Consider the following 17,976-nt stretch of genomic DNA (forward strand, 5'->3'; position numbering starts at 1 on the left):
TCTCTTTAAAGTCAGTGACTTTACAAAGAATCCAAGTTTCTGACCCTATAGGAGGAAATGATCCTCAGAGATGAGACCTGGAAAAAGTGCAGAAATGTTCAGGTCACATGTCTGAGGTTATACTGCCTTCTAGTGTCTAGTTTTGTCTCCCATGTCACAGATATGCTGCACTGTCTTCACTGTTTGTCTCCACCTCCGTATCTAACAGGAGAAATAGGAATTGTGTTCATGAAAAAGTATATTTTATAAGGGAAATGGAAGAATAACGTGAATGACAATACTGAACCACTGGGCTTAATTTTCTCTGATACGACAGAAATCTGTCTTGACACTTTTGACTTGGCACCTGAAGACACAGGTCTCCAGACTGTTGTATTTAAGTCTCATGTTCCACTGTAAACAGATGTGTACTTTTTGGCAGTGTATAATAATAATAATGCAGTGTAATGTTTATTTGTTTAGCGTCTTTCAAAAGCACAAAACAAAGGACAGCTCTACCTGGAAGCTGGGCTTTCTGTCATCAAATCAGCTGCAGATAATTCTAATTAAAAAAAATAAATTATTGCTTTATCAACAACAGTTGTACTAACATCCATCCATTGATTAACCATTTAGAAACTATTATCATCACTCCAAAATTATTGTTTCAGAAGTCCTGAAAGAAGAGCTACACCTCAATTATTTACTATATCGGGAAAATTCACAACAAAAGCCACCTCAAAGCACTTTATACTGCAAGTTAAAGATCTTACAATATTAGAAAGAAAACTCCAACTATCAAATGATACTGTATAAGCAAGCACTTGGTGATAGTGGAAAGGAAGAACTCCCTTTTAACCAGAAGGAACATCTGGCAGAACCAGGTTGAGGCAGGAGAAGCCATCTGGGGGAAACAGAAGGGAAAAACAGGAGAGCCAACAGGACAAAACATAAACTAAGACATAGCGGACAAACTTTTATGACATGCAATTCATGTACTTGCATAAAAACACATGGGGAGTGAAAAATGTGGGTGAAGAAGAAATACTCAGTGCATCATGGAAACCCCCAGGAGCCTGAGCCATGGCAGCATAACTAAGGGATGCTTCAGGATCACCTGATCCACCTCTCTGAGCTTTTTCAAAAGGGAAAGTTTTAAGGCCAATCTTAACACTGGAGAGGGTGTCTGTCTCCTGAATCCAAACTGGGAAACGCTTTCATAGGACAGAGGTCTGACAGCTGAAGGCTTTGCCTTTCATTCTACTTTTGGAAACTCTAGGAACCACAAGTAAGCCTGCAGTCTGAAAACAAAGTGTCCAAGATTCCTCATTGTGCTACCAGAGGACAAGTATACCCTGCAGTGTGAGTACAGTATCTCAGATTTTCAGGGCAAAGTACAATAACATCAGTTTTGTCTGAATAGAAATAGAAAATTGCAGGTCATTACATTACCTAATAGAAGCATCTTTAATATAAAAGCATGAGTCCCGGCACAGAACCCTGTGGAACTCTATTTTTTGTGATGAATAATCTTCATTTAATGCCAAAGGTTTCCACTAGTCTTTGTAGGAAAATGTGATTAGTGGTATTGAATGCTGCACTGAGGTCTATCAGGACAAGCACAGAGACGAGTCCAGTGTCAGAGGCCATAAGATCATTGGTAACCTTCACTAGTGCTGTTCATGAGCTACGATGGACCCTAAATCATGACTGAAACTCTGCAAATGATCACATCACACACATCACCCGCTCCCCAGTAATTAAAGCCACATTATGGATCTGGGCATACAGATCTGTTATCTTTTGTGAATTCAGTACAAAAGATAACAAGAAACATGAGCATAGAAGGCAAAACCTTTTAATATAAAATATTCAGGAAGGTCAAAAAACTACATGATAAGAGAAAGATAAACACTAACTTTGCACTGATGCAAATGAGCCACATTATAAGACCACATAGCTACCATCTGTATGGTAGAAAATAAACTTAGTGGAAAGTGCTTTGTATAGAATCAGTGGGTGTTCAATATTTAAAGTACAAAATTCACATAAAAAAAGCTAAAAGACTGACAAAGCAACAAAGTCTTTGATCAAACACAGAGCAAAAATACATGCAAATGGTCTTGAGTTACATATTAAATGTACTTTCAGACGGGGTTCTTTCGTACGTCAATTAATACATTGTTTGAGGTCAGTGGTCCAATGTTGAGGCTGGAGCGACGAGACTCTCTGCGAGATTTAACCACAGGCAGGGATGTCGGCCCACTCCAAGACCCCACAGCAGTTTGACCTACACGCTTAACAGGGCCGTCCCCAGCCACCTGAAGCCACAGCTCCTCCATGACGGCAGGTTCCTCTGTCGGGAGAGAAGAGCGCCTCCATGTGGATGGGAGAGGGGTGTTAACCAGCTCCCGCATTTCCTCCCTAGACTTGGAAGGTCTGTCCAGCTGCCCCGCCCCTCTGCCTCCTGAGCTGTCGTCAGGGCAACGGGGAAGCTTTTCCATGCTGCCAACATTCACAGGCTTACTATCAGATGACACGACTGAAAGACAGTATGTCAACAGGATGCTTATTAGTGCAGGAATACATTATTTTTAACACAGAATAAATAATCAGATTCAACTGAGATAGTTACAAAAAGATTTAAAGTTATAGTTTTAGTGTTACTGTTTATATGTTGTGGTTATCAAGCAACAGGAACATTTGAATTGAAGTCTCCTGCTGCTAGTCCTACAAAATGATTATTATAATTATGTCAAAAATAAATACTTATGTACCTTTAGGATGCTCTTTTGGTTGACTGGCGGACCCGCAGAGTTCCCTCAGTTTGTTGTTTAGTTCCAGATTAGCCGCCTTGTAATGGTTCAGTTCCCTGCTGAGGTTGAGGATCCATCCCTCATACTGCCGCTGCCGCCCTAACAGGCCCTCATCCATTTGTTCTGTTGGGATAAGAAGGTAAACAATGTATGAATATATAAAAAAAAGATATAAAGAAAATTAAAGAAACACCATCAACTTTAATTTATACTCTACCTGAGAACCTTAAATATATCCAGTGTATGAGACTATTTAGGCCACAATAAATTGTGACTGGTGCAAGCACAGTGAAAGCTCCATGTGATTCTCACCTCGACACTGCTGCAGTAAGAGCTGCACACTCCTCTCATGTTCCTTCTGCTGCTGTGTAAGCCGGCGATCTGTGTCGAGTTGTGTGCGATCGAGGGCATTTTCCAACCACTGCACCAGCCTCTGCTGCTCATCTAGTTGCATCTCGAGCTCAGCTAGGGCAAGTTGCAGCTTACGTTCCTCCTCACGCAGAGACACCACCTGCAGAAAATGTGCACACAAGCACTCTTCAGCCTACGTATTGGAGAGTCTAGACGCAGTCCAAAGTCACTAGTCACTTTATTAGGTACACCTGTTCAACTGCTTGTTAACACAAATATCTAATCAGGTAATCACATAGCAGCAACTCAATGCATTTATGCATGTAGACACGGTTAAGGTGACCTGCCGAAGTTCACACCAAGCATCAGCATGAGGAAGAAAGGTGATTTAAGTGACTTTGAATGTGGCATGGTTGTTTGTGTCAGGCAGGTAGGTCTGAATATTTCAGAAACTGCTGATCTGCTGGGATTTTCCCACACAAACATCTCTAGGGTTTACAGAGAATGGTCCAAAAAAGATAAAATATCCAGTGAGCAGCAGATCTCAGGATGAAAATGCCTTGTTCATCAGGTGGATAATGACCAGACTGCTTCAAGCTCATAGAAAGGCAAGAGTGACTCAAACAACCACTCACTATAATCAAGGTATGCAAAACAGTATCTCTGAACGCACAACATGCTGAACCTTGAAGCAAATGGGTGCCAGTCCTGTCAGCTAACAACAGGAAACTGAGGCTATAATTCACATGGGCTCACCAAAAGTTGGACAAAAGAGGATTGTCTCACGAGTCTCGATTTCTGCTGCAACATTCGGAACAGCATAAAAACATAGATCAATCCTGCCTTCTATTAACTGTTCAGGCTGCTGCTGGTGCTGTAATTGTTACTAACCAGTATCCCCCACACCATATTGTGAAGACAGACACACTTTATGACCACAGTGTACCTATATTCTGATGGCTACTTCCAGCAAAATAATACACCATGTCACAAAGCTCAAATCATCTCAAACTAGTTTCTTCACATGACTTCACTGTACTCAAATGGCCTCCACAGTCACCAGATCTAAATCTCATAGAGCACTTTTGGGATGTGGGTGAAATGGGAGATTCACATCATGGATACGCAGCCAACAAATCTAAACCTTGTGATGCTTTCATGTCAATATGGACCAAAATCTCCAAGGAATGTTGTCAGCGCCGTGTTGACTTGATGCCATGTAGAATTAAGTCTGTTATTAAGGTAAAAGGGGGGTCCAACACAGTGTTAGCAAGGTGCACCTAATAAAGTGTCTGGTGAGTGTATGTCCTGCATTCATCTTCCTCAATAGCTATCATTTCTTTGGCACATCAGGCCAAATCCCCAGAGACAGTCATCAACATGGATATATGCCGGACTTAATTCCTAAAGAGTTTCTCTTCTAAAGAGATGCAGTTCAGCCTGGTAGCTACTATTTTTTTAAAAGGCAGAAGCATGCATTTCCAAGCATTTATGCCAACACAGGTATAGGAATGTTAAATGTGAAAGACAGGACATACTCAGGAAGAGCATGGTCACAAACTAATCAGACTGAGTTTATGACATGGTAAATTTCTCTCTTTGCTTTATTAGCTTTTAGTTATTTATTCTGTTTGGTCAATATCAAGTGTCTCACATACCTTGTCAAAGTACTTGCACAGCAGAGCTCTAGTCTCAGAGGCAGACAAGTAACTGAGCTTGGCCATGAGGTTCATTTCCCACTGGGAGAGCATGCTGGCAGAAGCCCTAAGCTGTCTCTGTCTTTGAGTGATGGCTTCATTCTTGTACTCAATAGCTGCATCCAGAGCCTCAATTGCCTCATCCAGTTGGAAGAGGGTTCGCTCCTCCTGGTGACATCAGAATGTTTCATGAAGATTTGAACAGCCATATTCATGTACCATTCATTTTCCAGTTAAAACTAGTGCTTTCAACATTGTTGTTATTTAGACTTTCTATTATTGTGTGTATTCAGCACAAGTTTGTTGCACAGCAAAATATGAATCTAAGGCGTGCTAATAATTAGAATCACATTAAAGTGCTTGAACCCCAGAGTAATATCTGACCTCGGGTGAGAGGAGGTTACCCTGCCGCAGTTTATCGTCCAGCTCAACTCGTTGTTTAAGCAGTGAATCTTTCTCTTGACGTAGGTTGGAGATCTCTTGGCGGATCTGCTGGGAGTCCTGAGCACTGCTACTGCGAAGGAGACCATTCCTCTCACTCAACTCTTGCTCGAGTGATTCAATGCGCCCGGTAAGCATCACCAAATCTTTACTTAGGGCCTGGAGGAAAGATGAATAAAAGAAAACTCAGCAACTGTAACTTTCCTGTGCCAACTAACTGAATTGTTTGTGTTAATACCTGACTGGAGCGGAGCCTCTTGGTCTCCAAACCACTGCGTTCCTGTAGCAAGGCTTCTTTCTTGGCCAGGATTTCCTCTCTTTTTGTCAGCTCTCCCTCCAGATCTTCCAGTCCTCTCCTCTGTTCTAGTATCCGCTCCATCTCCTCATCCAGCCAGCGCTTTTGTTCCTCAATCTTCTGCTCACGGGGGAGTTGAGACACAAAATATACATTAATAAGACAGTAGCAGTATTTCTAGGTACTGTAAGGTTATACACGACCACTGCATCTCATTTTTGTTGCACCTGTTGCTCTTCTAATGAGATGACAGAGCCATTACTGCCACTGCGTCTCTGCCTCTGGAACGCTGCGATCGCTTCAGTCTTTATCTTCAGGATCTTCTGCTGCTGCTCATTCTTTATTTCAAGTTCCTGGGATAATTGTAAGAAAATATCATGACATTCACATTTTTGCACCATCACACTGCAAGGATAGAAGAAAACTACCACTTACAAAAATAAATGAATGCATTTGGCCCTTACTTATGTTTTAGTGTTTTATGTTTTAATATTGGATACAATATGACTAAAAACTATTTACATATAATTCAAATAAAAAGCCAATAAATACAAATTCAAAAGCGATGGCGGACACAGGTTCATCTTGTGGGAGAGGAGATGTTTTTGACCATAAAACCTTTGTTGCAAGAGCAACCACTAATCCATGCCACCCTACCTCCACTGCGGGATGTCTGTGGGTGTAGCTGGGGACAAAGAAGTTTGGTGGGTCTAGTTTGAACAGTATGCATTTGAACATTGTAGGTGAGATCATTCTGGAGGTATTTTATTCACAAGACTTTCAGAAAAACTGACCTTTATCTTGAGGTCAAGTTTGCAGATTCAAACTCATCCAAGATTTTTAGAACATGCATCTATGGTGTGAATTTGAACAATGTAGGTGAACTCATTTGAATTAACACGTTCACAAGATTTTCAGAACACTTGACCTCTGACCTTTAAGTCAAGGTTGCCAAGATTCAAACTTGAGATTTTTAGTAGATGCATCTATGGTGTGAATTTGAACATCCTAGGTCACACCGTTCTTGAGTTGTGGCCAACGTTAAAGTTTTTTTTTTTTTGTGGAACATTTGCTGCGGGTGTTTTCTTCAAAACAGCTGAACTAAAAATAAGAGCTTCTCAGTCAAAGTTAAAGTAAAAGAGTAGCTGTTTAATCTGGATTAAACTGTTTCCATATTCACTGGAAGACAAAATCAAAATTGAAATTAAAACTGGATTAATTACCCAACCTTAGCTGAAACTGCAGCATCATCTGACATGAATTTATATTTTTAGTTTAAATTAGGCAAAAAAATTGGAAATTGCTTGCTTAATTACAAATATAAAACAAACAAACAAACAAACAAAAACAAAACAATGCCAATCAGAAGTACCTTGACTCTGTGAGTTCTCTGCTGCATTTCGTTCTCCAGACGACGCTTCTGCTGACTTTCCTGGCGCAGTCGCTTTTGCAGCTGCTCCTGCTGCTGTCTCATAGACTGGACACTTCTCTCCAGCTCTAACACACGCCGTTCACTCTGGGCAGGAAGGTTGGCAAGACGGGCCGTGTCCCTCTGACGCTGACTCAATACCTAATATTTAACCAGAAATATTTTCACTTTTAGAAGTTTACAGGCCATGTTTAAAAATCAGGAAGTGGTCATCCAGCGAGAACATAGCCTTTAAAAGCATCTCACCTACACAATACATTATTCCAGACAACACACAATAGAGCAACACTGTGAACTCTTTGCGGTGCATGAATACAGAAGCTTGGAGTCAAACCTGAACTTTGCTCTGAGCAGCAGCTATCTTCCTGCGACATTCCTGAGCTCTGGTCTTGTCTGCGGCGCTGATCTCTCTCTCTTGCCTCTCTAGATCCTGCAGCTGCCGCTGGGCCTCCTGCAGCTCCTGTCGAGCCTGCACAGCTTCACTCTCCAGTGCTGTGATCTTATGGCTGTACTGCTTGTTCAGCGCCTGTGCGTCCTTACCTTAAAAACAAACAATTGATTTACGAAAACACACAAGAGGACATTTATTCAGAAAGGACACAGCAAAAGAAGGGCGATGAACTCTAAATTGCTACCTGTTTTGACAAGCTCCTTAATGAGTTCTTCTTTCATGCGAATGGTGACAGAGAGCTCCCTGATCTTCTGTTGTGCCTGAAGTAGTCCCCACTCTGAAACGCCTTCAAAGCTTTTCAGACTTTCCCCACTACTGGAGTTGGCTACAGAGAAATTTGAAAGTGAACACAGGAGGTTGGTGGAGTGGTATAACAAGGAAAGGGACAGAGCTTAGACTCAACGCAAGCATAAGTTGGGTGTAATATAGAAACAGAAAAGAGACTTAAACCAGGCAACAAAAGCATGTCATGAAGGTTTTACAAGTCTGTGGTCACACTGTAACTACAAGTTCAATATGTAACATCTGAAAAAAGAATCTACAGGACAATACAAAAAGAAATTATCATTCCACATAAGGTTGGTGTCTCTGTAATTCACTTAATTAACTTTCTATGCATGCCACACACAGAAAATGGATACACTGCAAATCAACACAGAAAAGCAATGGTAACAAATCAAAAATGGATCATAAAAGATTGCCTGACGCTTCTGTGGCAACAAGTGTTTCTGACTGTATGACTGTACTGAATAAATCAAACTTGATTTGTGTTAAAACAATTCAGTGTTTCTGTAAAGATTTGGAAGCAAATAAATTAATGTTCCACTACTGAAGTTGGACAAATATAAGACCAAAAAAAAAAAAAAAAAACCAGAAAATATATTCAGCATCCCCGTCAATGCTCTATTACATTAATTCTGAGCATCCAGAGAAATCTTGTTAGTGAGCAAGTTGTTAAACTTACATGCTTTTCTGGCTAAACAGGGGTGCTGGTCTGGCTCCAGCCCTTTGCCAGCAGTTGGTAATCCTCCTGACTGCATGTCCCGCTTGGTCCAAGTCAGATTCACCTGCCTGACACAAATCACAGGTATTACAGTACACACAATTCACAAATAACATAAGCACAGGTGCAATGACACTGCGAAAGGTTAATTGACATGAATGGCCAGACTGTGGTGTATCAGCTTTTTATTAAAAATTTTCAATCATTTAGATTCTATAGAAACAACATACTTGGATCGCTCTTGGCCAAAATGACAGCCCTCTTTTTCCCTGTGATGCATTTCTGCTCCACCTGAGTTCTCCTGCTCCTCGTACAGTTTCCCATCCTGATCAGTGTAAGGCCCATTACTGAGGTATCCCACTGGACTGACCTGCAGTCACACAAACACACAGATCTACAGCTATAAAAACTGCAAAGAGAGGAATCTGACTCTGTAAAAGGATGTCCAAATTTAAAAGTTAGCCTTTTCTATGCATCTTAAACAGATTTTTCCATTCTTGTTTTGCAACTAAAAAACTAGCTGGTTACCTGTCTGCAGGTGCCTCCATTCTGACTGTGCTGCATGGAGCCCATAGGGGCAGTGTGTGGCCGCAGCCTCATGTTAAGACTCAGGCCCATCAGTCCTGCAGTACAGAGCTGACACTGTAGATCTGCTATCAGGTCCTGCTGCTCCTGCAGTTTATCACTCTGAGGCAGTAAGAAGACAATAAAAATCAATATCACATCATCTAAGGCCAGATATGATCTGAAAGATCAGTATGATAAAGTGTTGACACAGCTCAGGCGCAGGTCAGTAGGGTCAGCCTTGTGGTGACAACAACAAAAAATAAATTAAAAAAAAAACTATTAAGTTGATCATAATTATGAGATTCTGCTCTAATGGAAAAATAATCTAAGAATTAAACTTCGTCTAACTTGCTGCTTGTATTGCTCCATAGCATCCTCCAGAGCTGCTAGAAAGTCGGTGTTCTCCCTCTCTAACCGCTGGATCTGTGACTGAAGATGTGCAATAGTATCGTCTTTCTCTCCATCTTTTTCACTTTCGGGGTCATGGCTCCACCGCTCTTCCACAGCTCCTGTGTCCTGAGTGATAAGTCATAATTATAAACATATATGCATTCCATTGCTAAATATGTTAAAAAATTACTCTTAAAAAATTACTTGAGATTTAATAATTAATTTAGAGAGTGAAAGAGACACACCTGGTTCCTTACAGAAGGCCTACTCCTCCTCAAGCCAGCACTGTCCTCAGTGGAGATGTTCTCAATACCGCTGTCTGGCCCGGAAGCCGTGGTCAACCCACTTCGCTCCTCCTCCACTGAACAAAGCCACTCCTTCACTCTCAGACTCTGTTCTGTAGTTAGAGCCCCTTCACTCAGCAGCTCCCGCAGCAACCTGTGACCCCACCAGCAGCACAGAAATTAAAGGAGTAAACACTAAAGCTTCAGAGTACCTATGAAAATGGAGCCAAAAATATAAATGATACCTAAATACAAAGTCACTACATCACTGACATTTGACACTTTTTAAAATATATATCTTTACAGCTTTATACATCTCACTCACTCACTCACTTTTATATTTCACTGATCTCTTTGTTTATTTTCTATGAATTTTTATCTTGAAGATGTCAAACTGTGTCTATTATTGTTGTCTAGTAATGATGCAAACAGAAAAACACTCACTTATAGCACAGTTGCAAATTATCATAATCATAATGATAATCATAATCATTACCATTGCCTGTTTTTAGTTTATGCATTAAAAACAGGTTCAATAAACTGGATTTTCAAACAGTTTTGAGAGACACACAGTGAAGTTAAGATAAACACTGGAAATATTGGAAACTCCAATATTATTATTCTTGATTGTGTCATTGCTGTTTTTGTGCTCAGCTGAGATTCTTGGCTTTGACTGACTGGACACTTTTCTGTAGAGAGATCTAGAGCAGATAAATTATAATGGTAGGTTAAACTGGGTGTCCAAATCTTACAGCGCAGATTAAATAATGCAGACTAAATCAAATCCCATTGATAAATGTTCTTTAACCTGTAAGCAGTGTCTGTGCAGGTCCTATAGTGAGCGCTCTGGACTTGCAGTCTGCTTATCTCTCCCTCTCCAAGCCGAGGTCTCCTGTTTGGATCAGCGTGAGAGATTATGCGGGTCTCTGAACGTTGGCGGTTTTCGAGGGCTCTGCGAAGGGCCTTGATTTGTTGCTCCAGCCCTTCCACACGATCTGGCTCACGCTTGTAGTTAACTGTAGCACGGTTCTGAATGTTTCTTGCCCTTGTAGCATAGTTTAGTGTATTCAGGCTCTCATCAAAATCTGAGGAAGATGGACTGATGCAGGCAATCATCAGGGTTTTTGAATTTCCTCCCAAAGAATCTTTTAGTATCCTAGTTGAAAGAAAGACAATTAAAGTATCAGAAAACAACATTTTAGTTAGTTTGGTAATGCTAAAAGTCCAAATTGACTTATTACAACTTACCTTGTAATTTTAGAATCTCTGTATGGTATGTGAGAGCCTTTCCTCTTGGCATCCCCCAGTGCCCCAATAACATTTCCCAGAGCTAAAAGACCGCTGTTGATCTGGATACTCTCCTTCAGTCTCTCTCCAGTGTTTCCTGTCCTTAAGATGCGCTCTGACCCTGCCAGATCAACAAAGTGGAACTTGGAAGACAACATTTGTGGTCCAGAACTTCCAGAAGTCCCATAAAGGCGAGAGCTTCCCCGACGTTGGTCCATGTACACAGTAAAAATGGTGTGGGACCTGCTGGAATTTGGATTCATCTGGGTTGCACCAGTGTGCCTGGCTGTGTTTCCAGACTCCAGTAAACTCAGCACCTCATCAAGACCCTCCACTTCACATTCCTTTATACCGCACAAAACTACAAAGTCACACAGACAAAAAAGTAAAATGAAAATAAATACGTAAACAAATCCTCTTTAAATAATATTTCTGCATACTATTTAATATCACTACCCAAAGACATGCTTAGAAACAATTAAGGCTGCTTAATCTTTACCAATGTTGCATTTATCCTCCCGGATGTGGATGTCCTTGCTGGCAGTCTCAACTTCCAGCAAATCCTTGAACTCCTCTTTGTAAACCTCGAGATAGGAGACTCGGACAGAGAAGTCTGTGAGGTCATTTTCATCTAGCAGCTTGAAGATATCTGCAACCGCCCTGGGGATGATGCCCTGTTCCTCATCGCTAAAGGAACCTAAAAATATAGTTAAAACATATGATAGCATTAATTATTTTAATGTAAAATCTGATTAATCAAAGGTACGTATCCCATGCAAAATAAATAAATCACAGCAAGAAAACACAATTTGTATTTTAAAAGAAAAAAAAAAACACAAACAAACTTACAAATATTAGCTTCCCCAATGGTATAAGTCTTGCCTGACCCTGTCTGTCCATATGCAAAGACTGTGGCATTGAAACCTTGGAAGAAGGAATCTATGAGCGGTTGGACAGACACAGAATAAACCTCCTCCTGATTGCAAGTTTCCTCAAATAGGAAGTCGCAAAGAAAGTGTCGGTCATGACCCAGCGTAACCCTACACAACTCAGGATCCACGGTGATACAGCTTTCGTGGCAGTGTAGAAGCTCTTTAGGCAGCAGGGGACGCACTCGGACAGCCACTTGCACGGCAGAATACTCCCCTCTGCCTTGGCCAGTAGGCACTTTGGGAGACATTTCTTCTCCAACGCTACAGCTCCTCTCGGTTCTGCTGTTATGTATTGATCATCTTTGGGCCCCTAGAGAGAACAGAAATCATTTATCAACAAAGACTTGATCAACATCTCATGTTACCTTTCTGAACATGCTATAAGGTAATAAATGAGGATGCACCTGACAGTGTAAGATAACAAACTAATTGTTTCTATTTACAGCCATCCATGGAGTGATTTGGATAATACAATAATTTATATCACTATTTGCAACTACTATATAAAAAAGAACAGACTGCATAGAGTCCTGTGAAAAACAGGACCACTTTTAGCAGCAATAACTTGAAGTAATTGTTTTCTGTATAACTTTATCAGTCTCTCACAGTATTGCGAAGGAATATTTGGACCACTTTTCTTTACAACATTCCTTCAGTTCATTGAGGTTTGTTTGCTTTCATTAATGCACAACTCTATTCAAGTCCCACCACAGCATTTCAATCAGTTTGAGGTCTGGACTTTGACTGGACCACCGCATCACCTTGATTTTCTTTTTCAACCTTTCTATTGGAGATTTTCTGCTGTGCTTGGGATCATTGTCCTGTTGCATGACCCAGTTTGGACCAAACTTTATCTGTCAGACTGATGCCCTCACATTTGACTCTAGAATACTTTGGTATACTTTGGCTGCAAAACAAGCCCGAATCATCACACCTCCACCACTGTGCTTGACAGCTGGTATGAGGTGTTTGTGCGGATGTGCTGTTTGTTTTTCACCCAAAGCATCACTGCGTATTACAGCCAAACATCTCCACTTTGGTCTCATCTGTCCAAAGGACATTGTTCCAGAAATTTTGTGGTTTATTAAGATGCAACTTTGCAAACCTAAGCTGTGGTGCCATTTTCTTTTTAGAGAGAAGCTTTCTCCTGGAAACCCCTCCAAACAAGCCGACAATTGCTCTGTCCTGAACTTTAACATGTTTACTGAGGCCTGTGGAGTCTGGGATGTAGCTCTTTTTTTTTTTTTTTTGCAATTTCTCCGAGCATTACACAGTCTGACCTTCGGGTGAATTTGCTGGGATGTCCACTCCTGAGAAGATTGTGGCATTGTGTTAAGACACACATGAGTGCTCCAGACCAGCAAACTCCAAAATCTTCTGCTGTTTTTAGAGGTTCTCACACTTGCTGATGATCAGCAAATCAAGATCAAACCCAACCTAAGAATTCACCAGTGCCATAACTAGAGACAGATGCTGCTGTGTAAACAAAATTGTAAAATCACTCTATACTGTATGTAGTAATATTAACTTGCCTTAAGCTTGAATATATAATTACAAGGCCACTTCTTTCTCAGTTAAGGCAACACTTCAATCAAATGCCTTTTGCACATATATTTACACAGAGGCAGGCTACCTTTGAGTTGACTTTTTGATCATTTATAAGGCCAGAGCACAAACATGAAAAGAACAACAAAAGCAAACGTGTGAAAAAAAAAAACTATAGTAAAAAACAAAAAACAAACAACATTTTTCAGCTAAACGAACTCAAAATCATTATTAGATATTTGCAGTTTAAAATAGGTTTTGGTTGTGAGCCTTTAAACACAGTATACATCTCCCAAAGTTGTAGTGTTACTGAAAATATATACCATCATCTAATTCAAAATATACGTTTACATCTTCGCATTGAAGCCCCTTCGAGGATGCATTATTATTACTTGGATAAGTCTGGGCATTGTACTCTAAAAACTTCGTATATTTACTGGTTAATTATAGCTGTATGCTAACGACACAGTAGTTACACAGTTAAAGTCCTAAACAGTTTAAAATAGTGGGTGCTGCGTTGTGGATCAGCTTTTATTATTATGTGGGTTAAGTAGCGTGACGTTACTGCATTTTTAACCCAACCAACCAAGACTAAAGTTATATCAGCGACTTTAGAAGTTACGTTATCGGCCTTTCATGCACACCAACCAGTTTAGAGTAAAGAAAACCTAGAATCTAGAAGCAATCACGGCGCAGTTAACTTGTTTCCCAAGTTAGCAGGGTAACGCTAGCTCGATTTGTAGAGGGTTACAAAAAAGAGAAAGAAAAAACAAGAATGTGCTACCTTTATTAAGGAGGAAAAAAAATTGTCGCTTTCAATTTTTCACACTGCTTCCGAAAGTTCACATGTTCGTAACGCTGCTTGTTTCCCAGATTCACTTCAGCTAAGCTAAAGTTAGCTGACAGTCTAAACAACATCAAAAACTTGAGGATGAGGGTGGATAACGCTGATAACGTGATATACCAGCTCGGCCTTCCCCGTTAGAAATGCGTAACGTTAAACGGCGTACACCTATAGTTTTCACAAGCATTAAACAGTCATCACCACTTACTTTAACGCAGCAGAAGTTGTAACATGGATTCAGGATAATGCTCTCTTTTTTTTTTTTTTTTTTTGGGAGAATGGAAGCTGAGGGGCAGTCCGGGGGAGGAGCCTGAAGCTTTGGCCTGAATTTTTGGGGTCTGCAGGAGCAAAGCAAAGGCTGAGAGGCGACAACGTCTCAGCAGTCCACTGTACACGTCATTTAATACAAAATCTTCTTTTGTATTAAATGTATACATTTAATATTTAATATAAAATTTGTATTAAAATCTTCTTTTGTATTAAATGACTTCTTTTTTAATCTTAGTCTGTGTCTTTGTCTGTGTGTGTGTGTGTGTGTGTGTGTGTGTGTGTGTGTGTGTGTGTGTGTGTGTGTGTGTGTGTGTGTGTGTGGGGTAGTTACTTAGTAGCATACTTTGGTGAGGATTGTAAAATACAAATCATTTCTAGGAACTTTGATATGTTTCTGCAAGATATCTGCCACGAAAACCACCCTCTTAAAAATAATGGCCTAAATCATTTTTTCAGGTTTTTGAGAAATGACAAAAAATTGAACAAAACATTGAAAATATGATGATTTAGGCAAAAATAAAACTTTCGTTAAAAAAATGACTTAGGCCATTATTTTAAGAGGGTGATAATATGCAAGTAGTCTATTAATGAAAGTCGATTTTATTGTGGCCTTTTCACCACATGGCCAACCTTGTTTGGGCCATGACCAACACTAAAGATGTACTCATCCATTTCCCCAGCTTCTGTTTTTACTGAGAGGGTAATCCTAAGCTGTGTCTTCAGTAAATGTAATTTACAGTATGTTTTAGAAAATAAGAGGTTGAGGCCAGAGAACTGTTCAGTGGAAGAAAACCAAACTAAACAAAGATTATGGGCTATGATAAAATGAATAAATGGAGCCTGGAGCCAAAAATAATAATAAGCAAAAGGTCACACCCAACTGTTGATGTGCCCTGGCAATCATCTTCTAATCTTTACATTGCGTGGGTTGGCCTGTTCCGATTTGACACTTGAAATATAAGCCACACATGACAGGGGGTTGAGCAACATTCTGCACCACATTTAAAGCTCTTCTTCAAAAATAGCCCAATTACCTCTGCTCCTTTGTTACATTTAAGTATAGTAGACAGTCTAATGGTAGCTCTTTTTTCACACGGATCGTGGAAAACCTGGGTTTAAACACACTGCTCAAAAAAATAGTATAGCATCAAGTCAGTAAACATCTGGGATAGGGTTGTTAATCAGTTTCAGCTGCTTTGGTGTTAATGAAATTAACAACAGGTACACTATAGGGGAAACAATGAGACAAACCCCCAAAACAGGAATGTTTTACAGGTGGAGGACACTGACATTTTTTCTCTCTTCATTTTTTCTGTTTTTTCACTAGTTTTGCATTTGGCTAGGGTCAGTGTCGTTACTGGTAGCATGAGGCGATACCTGGACCCCTACAGAGGTTGCACAAGTAGTCCAACTCCTCCAGGATGGTATTTCAATGCATGCCATTACCAGAAGGTATACTGTGTCTCCAGCACAAGAACGTGGAGGCGATTCCAGGACACAGGCAGTTACTCTAGGAGAGCTGGACAGGGCTGTAGAAGGTCCTTAACCCATCAGCAGAGCTGATATCTGCTCCATTGTGCAAGGAGGAACAGGATGAGCACTGCCAGAGCTACAAAATGAGCTCCAGCAGGCCACTGTTGTGAATGTCTCTGACCAAACGATAAGAAACAGACTTTGTGAAGGTGGCCCGAGGGCCCGACGTCCTCAAGTGGGCCCTGTGCTCACTGCCCGGCACTGTGGAGCCTGATTGTCATTTGCCATAGAATACCAGAATTGGATGCAAAATACAGAGGGGCAGGGTTTAAAAAGGAAAGTGTTTCTTAGATACAAAATGTGTAATGCAACAATAATATTAAATGAGGGCTGCTCAAGCAGCATGGTGGCACGGTGGTTAGCACTGCTGCCTCACAGTTAGAATACCATCTGGAAGGCCTGAGTTTGATTCCACCTTGGCCCAGGCCCCTCCTTCTCTCTCTGTGTGGAGTTTGCATGTTCTCCCTGTGTCTGTGTGGGTTTTCTCCAGGTACTCCAGTTTCCTCCCACAGTCCTGCACTTACTGGGGTTAGGTTAATTGGAAACTCTAAATTGCCCATAGGTGTGAATGAGAGTGTGAATGTTGTTTGTCTCTCTGTGTTGGCCCTGTGACAGGCTGGCGACCTGTACAGGGTGTACCCTGCCTTTCGCCCTATCAGCTGGGATATGCTTTGGCCCCCCTGCAACCTTGAACAGGATAAGTGGAAGTGAATGGATGGATGGAGGGCTGCTCAATATGTAGCATATAAAAAACTGTGGATATTGATCAATAACCAAGCCCTTTGGATGTACATTAAGTTCTAGCTACAGTTCTTTGTGTAAACATTATGATGTAATGTGGCATAAGTTCTGATATATTGACTGTCCACATAGTCTGGCTTGTGCCTGATAGACCGATAAGTTGTCCATGTTTGATTCTTGCATTTCAGTTAAAACATGATAGCGACACTTCGGCTCATGGATTTCAAAAGTAGCTCTGACTTTGTAGGTTTAGTTGCTGATTCAACTTTAATTTAACCATTTGTTTAATTCAGATATGAACAGCATAGGAAATGTGCCATTCTGCCTTCAGCTCATGTGAAAATGTTCTGGAGTACAGCCAAAGGCATCATGTTTCAGGATGTTTAGCAGTTTTTAACAAGCATTTACCATGTCTAAAATTTGGAAATGCTAGGGAAATTTCATGTCAACAAATTTTATTAGTTGGGTTCACATGAATAGTAGTGTGGCAGTTATATTTTTGGATGGGTTGTGGTACACTTGGAAATCAAACTTTTATTATTTTGTGTTTTGCACTACAAACTTACTGCACACAGTGTGTCGGTGCTTTAAACAGGATCTTATTGAACAGGAAGTTTGGCCTTTTTTCTGCCTCTTACTGCATTTTAAAATCTCCAAACTGAAGGTACCAATAGCTATTTAAACATATACCTACTGCTGGAGCAGTTAACTGCAACCATGGGTCATGGTCACTTTTTTAAAAACAGTTGGGGGTGCAATATATCTAATTTGTGAACAGAGGGCAGTGTTGCATCATAGTCTGAAAAGGCAAATGTTCTTTGTCAAGACTAACACTGCAGGTCCAACAATAAACTTGCCTGTTAATTCTTGACTGAAATAAAAAAAAAAGAAAGAAACACAGCAGAGAGATAAAGAAAGCATAATTGTGTTATTGATGCAAGAGCCCGATTTGGATTCAAATACAATGGGATTAAAAATGATCCTCCCAAACTCTGTCAGTTTAATCCTATCAACTCAAAATTAGCTTGAAATTATTGTTACAGTTTCTTCAAAACTTTGGGCACAGTTGTTGGACTTGTATGTGTGGGGTGGGTGGGGTAGCAAGAACAAGAACACTGGAA

General features: G+C 40.5%; 1 protein-coding gene across 2 annotated transcripts; it reads right to left on the reverse strand.

Annotated features, from left to right (window-relative positions):
- Positions 1-1,801: 1,801 nt before the first annotated feature.
- Positions 1,802-14,630, reverse strand: kif7 (kinesin family member 7). Of its 2 annotated transcripts, XM_030757624.1 has the most exons (20): positions 14,520-14,630; positions 11,840-12,232; positions 11,490-11,687; positions 10,952-11,351; positions 10,512-10,859; positions 9,665-9,857; positions 9,378-9,545; positions 8,991-9,149; positions 8,693-8,832; positions 8,424-8,530; positions 7,644-7,784; positions 7,343-7,548; positions 6,952-7,149; positions 5,807-5,932; positions 5,523-5,699; positions 5,228-5,443; positions 4,805-5,011; positions 3,108-3,306; positions 2,757-2,918; positions 2,127-2,521 (listed from the first exon to the last, which is right to left on the reverse strand). In XM_030757624.1, exons 2-20 carry the CDS (start codon positions 12,168-12,170, stop codon positions 2,127-2,129), a joined length of 4,071 nt encoding a protein of 1,356 aa, XP_030613484.1. In that variant the 5' UTR covers positions 12,171-12,232; positions 14,520-14,630. The 2 variants fall into 2 exon arrangements, with proteins under 2 accessions (XP_030613492.1, XP_030613484.1); XM_030757632.1 differs by lacking the exon at positions 14,520-14,630 and having other exon boundaries at positions 1,802-2,521; positions 11,840-12,170.
- Positions 14,631-17,976: the final 3,346 nt, after the last annotated feature.

Source organism: Archocentrus centrarchus, chromosome 3, assembly GCF_007364275.1.
Source record: "Archocentrus centrarchus isolate MPI-CPG fArcCen1 chromosome 3, fArcCen1, whole genome shotgun sequence".
Lineage (NCBI taxonomy): Eukaryota > Metazoa > Chordata > Actinopteri > Cichliformes > Cichlidae > Archocentrus > Archocentrus centrarchus.